Here is a 15,023-nt window from a genome sequence, read left to right as displayed (position 1 = left end):
ATTGGGGGCCCTGTGTTCCATCCAATAGCTGACTGTGAGCATCCACTTCCGTGTTTGCCAGGCACTGGCATAGCCTCATAAGAGGCCGCAATATCAGGGTCCCTTCAGCAGAATCTTGCTGGCATGAGCATTAGTATCTAGGTTTGGTGGCTGATGATGGGATGGATTCCCGGATGGGGTAGTCTCTGGATAGTCCATCCTTTCATCTTAGCTCTAAATTTTGTCTCTGTACCTATATCCTTTCATGAGTATTTTGTTCCTTAAAACTTCTTAATAGTTGTAAATCTCATGAGATTTACCCTGTGGTCACATTTATACACAAATAGGCATTTTTAGCCTATAAGTTTTTTTGTTTTTGTTTTTGTCTTTTTTTTTTTTTAATCTGAGCTTAAGGATCTAAAATCCATACATATATTGCAATGGTCATTTCAAATTTATGGTAGTTGGGTCCTTCCTTAAAGATTCATTCCAATGAAAACCTTTCACAATTCATTTAAAACACTTAAACCTGGTCAAAAACCATGCAGTCACCCTTAACTCTAAGTAAAGTCCACAAAACAACAATAATTTTACTATTTTCTTTCATTGCCTTAACCCAAGAACTTAGAAAAACCTGACAAATATCAGGCATCCATTAACGGTTTGCTGTCCAAATAAGTTATGTATAAAAGCAATTTACCGTTCCAGTTACCAAAATGCCTCAATTTTTATTTTAGATTACACTTGGAAGAATATAAAATGAGGGAAAAAAGTACTTTCAGGCTATTGGAAGACAATTATTTCAAGTTTTAAAAATCAAACTGCTTAATTTATAATGTTGATCATTTTGTATAGATTAAATCAGACCTGTTGATAGTATGCTGAAAAGTGTTCAAGAGAAATGATCTCCTATCGCTGTTTTTCAGACTGGATAAAGCACCATGCCTCTTATTCCTATCAGTGCTGCACTCTGTACTCCCTCAGAGGATTTTGAGCTTCATAGACTTAGAAATAAAATTCTTATTAGTTATTCACAGTAGAAAAGAAGCAGATACAACCTACATACCCATTGATGGATATATGGATGAAAAACATTGTTTATATTATAAAATGGAAAATTTGCACTGCCATTATATTATTATTACTACTACTACTATTATTATTATTATTATTATTATTATTATTATTATTATTATTATTGAATAAATAGTGTTATAAAGAATCAAGCATTGTGAACACACTATTCCTTCCAAGTCCCTCAATCTTTCTCCCAACTCTTCCACAAGATTCCTGAGCTTGGTCCACTCTTTGGTTATTGGGCTCTGCAAGTGTTTTTGTCAGTTGCTGGGTGAAGCCTCTCAGAGGACAGATATGGTAGACTCCTGGCTGCACGCAAAACAGATTATCATTAATTGTGTGTCATGGAGAGGTTCTTGCCCATGGGATGATTCTCATGTTAGGTCAGTCATTGGTTGGCCATTCCCTCAGTCTCTGACACATCAGTCATTGTCCCTGCAATTCTTGTAGGCAGGACAAACTTTGGGTCAAAGGTTTTGTGAGTGGGCTGGGAGTCCTGGCTGGTTACAGGAGGTGGCCACTCCAGGATCCATATCTCCCTCTGCTAGGAATCTGAGCTAGAGTCACCCTCATAAGAACAACAAAGTCAACTGACCCTTGAGGTTCTCCAGAGACTGAATCATGAACCAAGAAGCATACATGGGCTGGACCTCACTCTCCCACACTCTGTTCAGATGCAACAGATGTACAGCTTGGTGTTCAGGTAGGTCTTCCAATAACTGGAGCTGGGGGTGTGCTTAAAGCTGTTGCCTGCTTGAGAATCCTGTTCCTGTAATTGGACTGTCTTGTCTGACCTTAGTGGGAAAGGATATGCCTAGTCCTGCAGTGACTTGATGTGCCAGGGCTGGTTGGCATTCAGGGGAGGCCTCCCCTTCTCAGAGGATAAGTAGAGGAAGGAACAGGAGAGGGGCTGTGTGAAGAGGGGACTGGGAGCAGAGGGGTTCTACAATTGGGATGTAAAGTTAATAAATAAATAAAATAATGGATAAGAAGAAATAATCTTACCATAGTGACAATACATTTGGAAGATATTGTGAGTGAAACAAGATAGACATAGGAGGACAAATATTGCATGACTATACTTACTCGAAGTATCTAAAAGAGAATCATAGACCATGGAATAGAGATTGCCATGAAAGTCTAAGAAAATGAAGATTTAGTATTTGGTGGGTATAAAGGTGCAGTTTTTCAGATGAGTCACCCCAATAGCAAAACTCTACTGAACAACTAAAAAATTTCAGAGGGAAAGTAACTGCATGTTAAATATTCTTACAACAGTGACTGATAGAAGAGACATAAAAATGAATGTTTCTGCTGCCCTAATAGGATAAAGGTCTTTGCGTAATTTGAAAATGTTAGAAGTATTGATGAAGTAAGACAGCTATTTTATTATAGAGAAGAACAAAGAAATTGTATAGAAGAGTATTTTCCTGAGTGGAGGAATGTAAATGTAGGTCTGAACATCCTAATGTACATGTCACTGTGCTGTCCTGACTGGGAAGCTGTTAGAGGACATACGTGCCACTGTTATGGCAAGCACTTCATGACTGCCACTGTTAACACATTCACTAAATTATCAACAGAATTTCTAGCAAAAGTTAAGAGATTGTACTTTTTGGAACATTCTGTGGACTCTCTTGTGTCAATGGTATGCGGTTTCTTGTGCTAGAACACTTTTTCTACTTTTATCTATTTGGACTGTTCAGAATAATTCTTTGAAAGTTTGCTCTTTGAAATTTTTTTCTGGGTAGTATTTTGAAATATTGTTCTCACCAATATTTGCTCTGGTGTATTTCTTTTTCAGATTTATTTTAACTAATATTATTAAATTTTCCTGTTTATTGAAAGTAAGTATTTTTTCCTCACATAATATAGCCCAGTTGTAATTTTGCCTCCCTCTACTCTTCCCAGTTTCCCCCCCTCCCCTATGTGGCTCCAATCCTCTGTGTCTCTTATTTCTTATTAGAAAACAAATAGGCTTCTAAGGAAATAGACTAGACTAGACTAGACTAGACTAGACTAGACTAGACTAGACTAGACTAGACTAGACTAGACTAGAAAGTAATGAAACCAGTAAATAAAAGCAAGAGACCAAGAAAAGGATCAGGAAACAGAGACCCACTTCTTTGCACTCAGGAAACCATGAACACACTAAACTAGAAGCCATAATACATAAGTTCAGGACCAGGTCTAGGCTAATTCAGTCCTTCTGAATGCTGCTTCATTATCTGTGAGTTCATATGACCTTTGATCATGTTGACTTAGAAAGCCTTGCTTTCTTGCTGTCCTCTGTCCTCTCTGGCACTTACACCTTTTCTGCCTCTACTTTATCAGGGTTCTTTGAACTCTGAGGGGATGGGTTTTGTGGAATTATTCCATTTAGAACTGAGTGTTCCCAGTCTTTCATTTTCTGTATCATGTTTGGCTGTGTCTCTCTCTCTCTCTCTGTATTTGTTCCCATTTGTCGTAGGAGGAAGCTTCTCTGATGATGGCAGAACAAGGCACTGATTAATGTATGTTGCAGAACACTATTAGGAGTCAGTAAGTGCTCCATTAAAGACTTTTTTTAAAAAAAAAAATGTAGTATTTGGGTTTATCCTAGGCCACTGGGCTATCTAGGCTTAGGTTCTTGGTCACCCAAGCATTTTCAGGTATGGGTTCCAATCTTGTTGAATGGTCCTTAAGACAAATCAGATATATCAGTTGGTTACTCCCACAAGCTTTGTGCCATCATTGCCTTAGCATATTTTGCAGGTAGGACAGCATTATGTTTCAAAGTGTTTGTAGTTGGTTTGGTGTTTTTTTTTCTTCATTCATAAGCTATCAAGTACCTTCCTGTACTAAAGCTTCTAGAATGTAGGGGTGAAGGCTCTATGTAGGCAACAGGTTGAGTTCTTCAGGTTTGATGAGTTATGTATTTGTTATTTCCAGCAATGAGGCCTTGTTCTCAGTCTGTGGGAGCAACCTATCGGCACCAGCTTGCATTGTTTGGGGATTCCCAGAGTACGTTTTTGGATAACAAGTCAATGAGATGTAACCCAATATGAGGAGGGGAAAACTGGAAGCTTTAAATAAAGGGTACTCTTTATGTTTCACAGATTTTAAAATTATTACATTTTTAACTTTGTCTACGGATTTGTCGGCAAGATTTACTGTGATACCAAGGACAATAATGGTTGTTCAAGGTCACATGGTTATCGTTTGCTAGTTCTTTTTTGTTTTTCCTTTTTTGTTTCTCCTCTCCTCCTCTCCTCCCTTTTCCTCCCCTCTCCTCCCCCCTCCCCTTTCTTTCCCTCCCACCTCCCCTCCCCTTCCTTCCTTCTCTCCTTTTTTTCTTTCTTTTTTTTGTTGTTTTTTGGGGGGGAGGATGTGTTTGTGTGTATATGTGTATTATTAAGTTTAACCTTTTATTGCTTGATTTTCCTAGACTTTTATGAATCTCCATATAGATTTGTGATGATGAAGTATTTATCCATTTTACTTTTATTTGTTGCAGTTTTACCTAGAGGACTAAATACTATATTAAATATTGCTGTTTTAAAGTAGGTTCAAGTCTCGGTTTGCTCAGAGCAGTGCAGAAGTAAATCATCTAAATATGAGGACATTAAACTATTAGGTCAGTACCACTTGGCTCTAAAAATTGCCTGTTTATGTAAAAGCTTCAAATTGTGAATATAAAATATACCCACAGCACTCCTGAGTGAATGGAATTCTAATATTTTGTTAACATAATCATCTTTGTTCTAGGGTTCTAGTAATTTTCCTGCATTTTTCTAGTAAAATTTCCGTTTTAGTTGCTAATATTTTGTCATAATTGGAGATTTCTCTTATTTTTTAAATGTTCCAACATTGCTTTGCACAAATCATGTTTTTAAAAAATGCCAATGATGTATACATTGAAAGATTTTTTAATAATGACCATTTGAACTCCTAGGATAAACTCTGTGGCTTCCTGAAATATTGGGAGTTGATTCAATCTCACAATTTGAAAGACTGAATGCAGGTAACCAATATAAATTATCAATAGGAGATAAAGTTAGTTTTTCTTATTCTGTCAGGGATATTTTGGATTTGGTGATAGATAGTACATAAAATATCCTTAATACTGGAAGTATAAAATTTGATGACTACTCCACAGTTTTTGTTCTAAATGCCTATTATAAGTATAGAGAAGTTTATTGAATTGTACAGACTTAAGTCCTAGTTAACTTTAGAATATGACATCTTTATTTATTTGCAAGATTTTATAATAAACTTTGTTCAAATCTTATAATTTGATACACAAATACTTGCAATTTAAAAGTCAATTTATGTTTATGAGACTCTTAATATTTTCTTTTTATCTTTAATTTCATCGCAGTTATGAAAAGTTTAGAAAAATAAAGTAGATATCTCCATGTCTTCACTACTCTGCATTTATATGTCATGCTAAATTTTATTTTACCACATTAGGATTGTGTTTTTCAAAGTAAAGCAACTGTCAGTTACCTTTGTTAAATTCTTCTACTATTGTCATTTGCTTTATCTTTCTTTTTATCTCATTTTTGTAATTTGTGTTTTTGTGTTTTCCTTACGTACTGTTCAATTCACCTGCATTTTCAAATTCATTAACATAAAAATAAATATTTGCATATCAATAACTGGTACATTCTGAGGTGAATATAGTAAATTATTTGGAATTATTCTGCTTTTGAAGCCTTTAAAAGTGTAAAAATTTTATGAATTGCCTATAGCTGTTCAACAGCTCAGAAAAGCATATTAAATATGTACTTTTGTGGATGTATCTTTATATAATTTATAATGTAATATGTATCATACTACTGGGATACACTAATATGTAAAGTTCACTTTTCACATTAATTGGTAAGAATATAAGCTAAATCATACAAATATGATTCCTATGTATGTACATGAAATAACTAGATTACTTAAAGTTGTCTATCATTCAAAAAGACATATACTCTAATTAAAAAACAGGGAAGTGCCTTTGGGCTGGAGTAAAAGGAAATTTAAAATATTTAGCTAATGTGAAAGTATAATTTTCCTATTCTACTTCCATCTAGAAATGGAAGAATGGTTGGAGAGGGCAACTTCAAATTTCTTCCATGTAGAGTTTATGGATTAACAGTTGCTGCTTCGAATTTAAAACTATCTTGTGAGAAATTAAAAAAAAAATACGTTCATAGTCAAGAACATAGCTTTGTTAATACACTTATATTTTTATACTTAACCATCTCCCTAGCTGCCAAAAGAGGTAAATGTTTTGAGAAGATTTTTTTCCTAAAGCTAATCATTCATGCACACCATAGGCAAAGTACTGGGCAGCATTAAGTAGAAATCTATGAAGAAAAAAAAAACCCTTCTTTTTGTGCCATTCAATATCAAAGTACTAAGTTGTCCTTAAATGATTTCAGAGTTTCGTAATAGCTCATTCAGTAGGTTTTCTTGATATACAGTCTAACTTTAAAAACAACCTCTTTTATTTCCACACATGATTGAACATCATAGATTTAAAGTTTCTATGGAATATTAAATATATGCTAAATATATTGATACTAGTTCCATAAATAATAGCTCCTGTATTTTTATATACCAATACTCGTCCATGTACCAGGAGAATGAGAAATGAAAAAAACATCACATCTCCTCTCTCTTTCTGTTCTGTTTTTGTTCTATTTTGTTTTAAAAAGATCTGAGTTGAAGAGAAATTAGACTAATCTATCTAAAATGTGGTGTTTAAGTGATAAATCTGGCTTTGTGTTTCTTGTTCTTTTTTGCTTCAACTGGGATTTAGTGAGTTTCTATGATTCTGATGAAGCAAGTTTCCTTTAAATTTTAGAAGGTGAGTTTTTCTCTATATTCTTTCAGGTATCTCACAGTTAGGCCAATTGTGTGAATGGCTTGCTGAAGAACAAAACATAATGAAGGGCAGAGTGTGACAATGTCAGAAAATGGCTACCTTGTTTAAGATTACAACTTGCCTAATATTTAAGTACTTTCATTCATTGCTTTTGTATAGATTATGTCTGACCATGAATATCCAAGGATTGTAAGCATGCAGAGGATGTATTTTTTTAAATCTGTATTGTCTGTTATAAATCCAGTCAAATATATGTTCTGCTTTTAAATTTTCATGAGCTGGCATTAAAAAATGTGTTCGGGAGTCAAAATTGAATGGTGACTGGACAATATTTTTCTTGGAAAGTTTTATATACACATGTAAACAAACAGAATTACATACAAAGATATGTGTAGATGGTCCCACAAGTAAAAATATACCTATGAATTTACACACACACACACACACACACACACACACACACACAAGACATATACACCCCTTGTCAATTTTTTATGTATAACATTAACAGCAACCAGACAGAGAGGTTAAAAGATACTCTGTCTAGCTTAAAAAAAAAAAAAAAATCAGTAGTCCCGTGATGTTTTTAAAAAGTAAATACTTACATATTAAAACGTATATGTAGAAGTCTTTGGGTGGAACAGTATCTCTGCTTAGGTTGTGGTTGATTTATTTTAATTTATTATTCAGTGATCATATTTCAAATGTATGTATAGTTCAGAACTTAAGTTATAACAAAGCTATAGCATTCTCAGGAAGCACCACCAGGACAACATTTTAAGCACTTGAAGGGGAATAAGCTTGAAGTCATATCATAGTTTGTTTTTTAATGTCTTTCAAAAAGTAACTGGCTTCACAAACACCAACTATAACGTGATTTAGACAACTGAGAAGCAGGCAAGTATATTTTAAAATGCTAAAATAAAACACATTTATACAAGTACAAAGCGAAACAATGCTGATAAAAATGTTAAAATTTATGAAAAAAATCATTTGCAATTCACATCAAAATAATTTAACATTCTCTATTCTTTTAATAGTACAAGCTGCAACAACAACAAAAAAAATAACAGAGTGTGCACACAGTTTTAAAACCAAATCAGTTCTGAGTGCAGGAAAAATTAAGTACAAGCACTTGTAGCCCACACAATTATTTTAGTATTGGCACCATCTCTCTAAACATCTATATTCTATATAGATTTCTAATTACAACATCACCAGCAGCTGCCATTGAATTCTAGAAAGACACACAATATACATAGTATATTTGTTCACATTGGGAAGATCAGTGAAATCCAGCCAACTGTTTTATACATGCCCCATTCTTCAATAGACATCAGAGATTCTCCCAGGCCTCAGACCCTCTTCAAAGCAAATTCTGAATTATCTTTATGCTTTCACTGATCTGTATTTTTTCACAGTATAAAATTGTAAATGGTAGCTATAGAGATTCTGACAGCTTGAGGGTTATTAATAAGCCGTTGCTAAATGTGAACTCATATAATAACTTTGAAGTCTCCAGACCATGTACATTTTGCTGGGAGACTAGCACAGTATTTTTTTTTTCATTTTTTTCTTTTTTTTCTTAAAAAGAGTGTTTAATTCCTGGTTTGGAAGTCACAGACTGCAGCAGAGCCATTATACAATGCATTTACAGTCATAAAGAGCTCAGAGTCTTTCTGATTACTTGCTGGTATATCAGTCGTTTGAAAAAAAAAGAAAAAACTATTACGTTCAAAGATTAGCACATTTGGAGATTTGCTTTGCCTTTCTCCTTTGTGTCTGTTAATTTTCTTATGAGTTTCTTCTCTAGATTCCCTTTCTGTTCCCTATGTCTAGCCCTAGCCAAACACAGCCTCTCAGACTGACTCCACTCTTCAACAGGAAGGTGAGTGGACCTTTTCGTTGATAAACTTAATCAAAACCGGTCTTTTCTTTCTTCCAGAACCAAATTCTCCTTTTTAGACCATTTTACTGGTCTTTAAAATTCTCACTCTTCTTTTTAGTTATACATATTCCAACTGTTTATCACTGGATATCGGGAACAGATTGTTATCAAGGAAACTCAGTAAGAATAGGTACCCAAATAAATCGGGAAGTTTGTATCCTAGCCCTAAATTAAATGTTCAGTTCTCTTTATATATTTTAGGTATTACTTGGAACCTGGTATTGGAACTGACAAAGAGAGAGTTAGCATCTTTCCAAATGAAAAGATTTCAAATATGTGTTACCGGCATGTGCACTATACAATATATTCAATAGGATTGCAAATGTTATGCTAACATACAGGAAAAATAATTTTATTTTCCTCTAATTGAATACATTTTTTTTATTATGCTTGACTATCATATAACAAGGGAATTACAGATGGGAACTGCATTAAACTTGAATTACTAGTGCAATACCTCATAAAGTGGTAATTTTTTTTAACAAAAAATATTATGGAAATCATAGAAAAAGGATTTGTTCATGAGAGCTGTCAAAGAAATAAAATGGCACATGAAAAGAAAACAGAAAACTAAGGTCAATAAGACAAAATTTATAATTCAGAAAGCAGAGCATATCCAGAAAATATTAACATTTAAGAAATCAGACACTAACCCTTGGAAAATGCCACCTTTTTTGGTGGATACCAAGGGACATTGACATTTCAGAATATTTACTTGGGTTTTTAGGTAGAGGCAGGCATTTTCTTTTAATGAAGCTATGCAAGTTAGCTAGATTTCTTTTCTGTTTCAAGAATCACATTACTATTGGGGATCATGTTTCTCTCAATGTTATTTTCATATCTGATTTAGGAAGCTTGATTCACTTTAAGATAATATATTTGTGAGTTGTTGTTAGTTTTTAATGTGTTAATGTGGAAGATTTTATTTAAAATGTCAAATAAGGACAGGTATCAGAAAAGAAATGTTAATAGTTATTATAACCTTAAATATTTACAACTGGAGAATGACAGATTATGCCAATGCATAAACTTACTGTGTCAATTTGTTTAATCAGATGGTAAACAAATAAACAAACAAAAACCAAGCAATGAAACAAACAAAAAACAAACCCAAACATCTATAAAAAACAAATACAAAACAACAATAAAAAAAGAGAGAGTGATATCAAGGATATTGAAATAAGAATTTTAAAGTTCTATTTAAATTTCTCTCTGCCAAAAATATACTTTTTTCATGGCAAATCTTTCTCATAAGGCTATCTTTAGTATAAGGCTGGGCCAACTGAACTTTAAATTTATAGAATACCTTCTTCTTTTATTACTATCTTTATTTTAAAATCAAAAACATTTGGTACCTGAGGTTAGCTGCAATGTGACTAATAAAAAGATGACCATAGATTCAGGTCTTGAGTTACAGTTTCTACCTATATGAGCCCACCAAATCCTGTATGCTCTTATTGTAACTCTTTTCTGCAGTATTTAAAAAGTGACAGTATGAAGTGCACAAAACCACGCTAATAACTATTTTAAAAAGTGAAGGAATAGTAATTGCTTTGCCTTTTTTTTCTGGAATGGCTGAGAAAGACAGTGGTTGATATTAAGGTTCCTCTGTTTTAGTATTCTGTATTGCTTTTGAAAAAAAATCTACATTTGTCATAGTTCATAGCTGTCCCATGTAAGCAGCCAAGAAAAGATGAAATCACTCCTTATGGGCATAGCAAAAACACTTGCTCTGCTGACTTTACTGTATTGAGATTCTGTTACTTTTATTAATTTCCACATCAGTCCCTCCAATTGCAATATCTTCATCAGGTCAATGGACCACTCTTCCATAGGTGGGACTGGGGGCAAAACAGCCACCAACCACAGAGGATCTCTTTGTTTATCAGGTTCTCAAATAAAGAAACAAGGAAGCTCATTGCGTATCTTACTATTAGAGCTGGCAACACCAACGAAAGGGTATTTATAAGGAGTGCCTGTGTATCATGAAAGAGAGCCAGGCTATAGCTCACAAATTATTGTTACAAAGAGAATTTCCAGCTGCACAATGCACCCCAGTGTGGGAATTAAAAAAGTGTTCCAGAAAATATTTTTTTGTTTTATTTTTTGTTTTTTTGTTTTTTGCTACTCCAGTATTGATTGGCAACATGGTGAAATAGTCCAGAAATCTTGCACTGGTTTTCTTGGTTAATGGAATCCAGGATGCAGGCTTTTGGAAGAGTATCTCACAGCCTGTTTGGAAAGTCTCTGCTAGAAACTCTTTGTACATTAACACAACACTCACTACCCGTTTGCGTTACTCAGGAGACACAAGCTCAGTAAATACTGAGCCGGCCCCTAGTTACTACTAGCTTTTCAAGGTCTACTGAATGGAGGGACCAGGGAAGGAAGAAAAAACAAAAACAAAAAACAAAAAACAAAAAAACCCAAAAAACAGAAAGGTTGACTAGGTTGACTTTTTGGTCCCAGATTTTTTTTTTTTTTTTTGAGTTAGTTAGAAAATGTACATTCAATGTTTGGTGAATCAAAGAATCTTCTGGGAAAATGAAGTAAACAAAGAAGACTGTCCACAGTTGCTTATTAACTCCACTTTTTACTGTTCGGGATGTTGCTTCACACTGTTGCTGCCTTGGAGCAAAGCACTTGGTATTGTAACTGCTTAATCCACTCCTGGTCAGCACTCCAAAAAATAGAAGCAGTGTTTCTTAAAAGCCCATGTTTTCTAAGGCCACTAGAAGATAATCTGCCAGAAGATGTGTAGTTGGTGTTGTCATCGGCTGTCATGAATTAGCACTATTGATTTCATGTCTCCACTGTGTGTGCCCTTGGCATTTTTCACCTCAGGTTCTCTGTTGGGTTGACTATGGGTGTCACTGCACCCATCTGTGAACACTGAGGTCTGCTTTTCAGGCCTATTATGTTTCCAGTGGCTCACAGCGATGAAGAACTCTGCGTGTAATCTCTGATGATGAGAGTGTCATATTTGGGAGAGGATGGGATGCAAAGGGCCGATTCGGAGACTGGAGAGTTTGGGGTGGTGCTCCCCGAGTCCACCGAGTCCCTGAAGGGCGATGGTGGAGTGAGGGCCACCAGCTCCTCCAGATCCGGTTTTCCTGGGGCGGCTTCAGCTCCTGCGGGCGTCTCCTGGGCAGGTGATGGTCCTATCGCCTGCTGAGCTCCTCCGGTCACCTCAATGGCTGGCAGAGGCTGGATCTCTGCGAAGGTCGTCATGGTCGTGGGCAGCTGGATCTCTTTGGGAATCAGGTAGGAGGAGCAGATAGGGGTACCAGGGGTCCCTGGCGCGGCCGCGGTGGACAACATCATAGAGTTGAGTTCTGTGATGTTGGCGGTGAAGCGCGTCACCACGCTGCTGATCTGCTCCATGAGTGAGCCCTGGGATGAGCTGCTGCGTGCAGCGGTCTCCGAGTGCAGCGATGGCGCGTCGTCGTCTGTGCGGCCCGCAGAGCCTGCTAGGTGGCTCAGCGTGCTGATGGGCGATGGAGAGCGCGGCCTAGCAGCCGCGGGGAAGCGCTCCTCTGCCTCTGCCACATCATAAAGCGCCTTGGGGCCGGAGTCGGGTGGCTCCGGGCCACCTGTCGCTGTGCATCCTGTGCTACCAGCACCAGCTACACCTGGGCCAGAGCCACCACCTGCCCCTGCACCCGGCCCGCGGCTCTCTGTGCTCTTGGGGAAAGGTTTGATGACCGCTGTCTGGTTGGGGTTCTCCTTCTTGTTGATGTGGACAGACAGTCGCTGCCATAGATGCTGCCCCCGGGTACTCTTCTCATTCTGGGCCCAAGTCACGGATTTTCCATTGGAGCTGTGGAGAGAAAAGAGTGGAGAGGTGACTCAGCATGTGCTTTAGCAGCCTTCCATATAGCTTCCCCAATGGTGGGAGGTGAGTAGGAAGGTCATTCTGTAGTCCTGGAAGGACTGACCCACCAGGACAGATGGATCATTTGTGCTATTACAGCAAGGGGCTCAAGTATTAGGACATAGGGCTACTTGTCAGTATTCTGCAGACATTTAGACCTCACGATGAGCACAGCTGTGCTTTGTGCTGCAAATGCAAATGTGGAGGTTGGTACCGTCACAATGTGTATAGAAAAGCATGGCACAGAGCCACAGGCTTCTTAGGTTTAGCAGCCTCCAGATGGAAACATTAATTAAACCAAGACCTCAACTCACCAGCAGTTACAAGAGGAGGAAGAGGTGAAAGAATCAAGATTACCAGGTAGTAGGCTTTAGCTCCAGCTCAGCTTTTATTCTGCAGGTGGGCATATATACTTAGGGATTGCCATGTGAACTCCTGATTTTGAAACATGGTTTTATTTAGTCTGTCTTATCTGCTAGAAAATATGAATTTAATGAACACACACACATTTCTAATTAATTAAAAATTTCTACACCACAGGAGTTCTTATAACTTTGATTTTAGGCTGCAACTTGAATAATAATTCCACCAGAGAAATTGTCCTGTCTGTCCTTGAATACCTAGTACAGCAATCTAAAATTAGGGTCTTGATAAGTGTTCCCTTGCTGACAATAGTTCTGAAGGCCTTCTTCACGCTTTCTTCTCCCAGGCAGCCCCTGTGTTCTGAAGGCTATGCTAATGAGGATGTACATTAGGCCTCAACTTCAGAATCTGCATCCTTCTTTCTGCCAAAATGGCTGGTAAATTGCCACCAGAACATAGATCCTCCTGTCAGAAACATTGTGGCGGCCAGAGGGAAGTGCGTGTCTTTCAGGGATAGCTCGTAGAAGGATCATTTTTGTGAATCCCCATGAAGATAAATTGAAGATGAGAGGGTACCTGCTACCTCTTGTCTAGCCAGTATTGTTCTACTCAGTATAATCAAGACATTAAAGAATGAAAACTTCTCTCTCAAGCAGTGGTTATTAAACTTAGTTTGAATAACTGAAGTTAACTGTTTATAAGATTCATTCAAGGAATGTATCCCATATCCAACATGTGCCCTCAGGAGATTCCAGTATTCTGGATTGGGGCTGAAAGTGTCAATAAGAATTAATAAGTGTTTAATAAGAATTTTATTTTTGTCCTTTTCCATTAAAGTGACTCTGCCGCATGTGTTTCACAATCTGAAAACTTCTGGTGAGAAGTTGTTCTTGTTTTTTGGTTTCACTTACTGCACTGGCGTGCTTGTGGGAGGGCACGGCTGAGTGCTAGACAGAGGCCTAAATCCACCCATTCTGAGGTTTCCTGCTTGCACCTACTAGAGGACCTGAGCTGAGACACTTTCTTGACAACAGACCATTCTTTCCAGAGCTTCCTTAGCAATACACTTCTTGGCTCTTTCTCATTCAGCTTAATGCTACCCTATCATGCCTTTGCACTTGACAGCTTTGCTTTCTCTGCTCCCTCATGTGACCTCGAGTTCGGTGGTGTAATCATATCAGTATCTTGCAACCTAGTAGTATTCTCCAGAATTCAGAGTGTGAAGTGACCCCCCCCCCCACACTACAACACTTGTCTGGGAGAATGGATGGATGAGTCATTTCCAAGTTTGCAGACAGCGATACATCTGTAGTAGCGAAAGGGTAGCGCCAGATGTCCTCTCTCCTTCTAATAGTTTCAGTGCTTATCTTCCCACTTTGCATTAACCTCTGCACGAGTTTATAATGCATTACACTTCTCTTCCAAGTGTCCACTGACGTCTGCAGTGCAGCACAGCACAGCACAGACCTGTCCATGTTATTTATGGGATTTGATTAAGAGGGTAGTTGCCAACTAGCTCCACTTTCTGTTACCAGCAGCCTAAGAAATAGGCATCTTGCAAGGGCTAATTAGACTTTCAGGTCACTGCACCCCTTTCAATACAAAGCATGGGAGAGAAACCAGACCATAACTGGACCAGCTCTTCCAAGTTTTACCCCAAGGATGCTCTCTAGTAGGAAGGTTTTGCAAACATTTGCTAGTATTTCTGACATTTTCTTTCTCTCTTCTGTCTCTGCCTCTCTCTCTCCCTCTTTCTACCCCCCTTCTCTTTGCCAGTCCCCCAATTTACTGTGAGAGAATATAACTTCTATTTAAACACTGGGTCTTCTATTTCATACACAGTTGTGCATTGAGATAAAGCATAAATGTTTTCGTAAATGTGTAAGGAAAATATCCTAAGTAGAAAGAGATGGAGCAGGAGA

General features: G+C 37.3%; 1 protein-coding gene and 1 long non-coding RNA gene across 12 annotated transcripts in view; one reads left to right on the top strand and one right to left on the bottom strand.

Moving 5' to 3' along the window:
* Positions 1 to 1,547: 1,547 nt before the first annotated feature.
* The window catches only part of LOC115065088, a 48,877-nt gene continuing 35,401 nt past the window's right edge, over positions 1,548 to 15,023 (top strand). The window contains exons 1-6 of one of the 3 annotated variants that reach the window (XR_003844894.1): positions 1,548 to 1,759; positions 2,861 to 2,903; positions 3,527 to 3,597; positions 4,600 to 4,672; positions 4,991 to 5,059; positions 6,925 to 8,804. This is a non-coding gene — a long non-coding RNA (uncharacterized LOC115065088). Of the gene's footprint in view, positions 1,760 to 2,860; positions 3,598 to 4,599; positions 4,673 to 4,990; positions 5,060 to 6,850; positions 6,899 to 6,924; positions 8,805 to 15,023 lie in introns of all 3 variants that reach the window. The other 2 variants (XR_003844893.1, XR_003844892.1) reach the window with 2 other exon arrangements.
* Grm5 (glutamate metabotropic receptor 5) overlaps positions 8,731 to 15,023 on the bottom strand; it is a 477,051-nt gene continuing 470,758 nt past the window's right edge. For 6 of the 9 annotated variants that reach the window (XM_029544608.1, XM_029544590.1, XM_029544613.1 and 3 more), the window contains one exon: positions 10,035 to 12,684. In XM_029544608.1, coding sequence (XP_029400468.1) covers positions 11,796 to 12,684 — 889 coding nt within the window. In that variant the 3' untranslated portion in view covers positions 10,035 to 11,795. Of the gene's footprint in view, positions 12,685 to 15,023 lie in introns of all 9 variants that reach the window. The other 3 variants (XM_021193532.2, XM_021193541.2, XM_021193550.2) reach the window with 2 other exon arrangements.

Source organism: Mus pahari, chromosome 1 (genome assembly GCF_900095145.1).
Source record: "Mus pahari chromosome 1, PAHARI_EIJ_v1.1, whole genome shotgun sequence".
Classification (NCBI taxonomy): Eukaryota; Metazoa; Chordata; class Mammalia; order Rodentia; family Muridae; genus Mus; species Mus pahari.
Note: the sequence above shows the minus strand (reverse complement) of the source record. Positions and strands in the feature narration are given on the sequence as shown.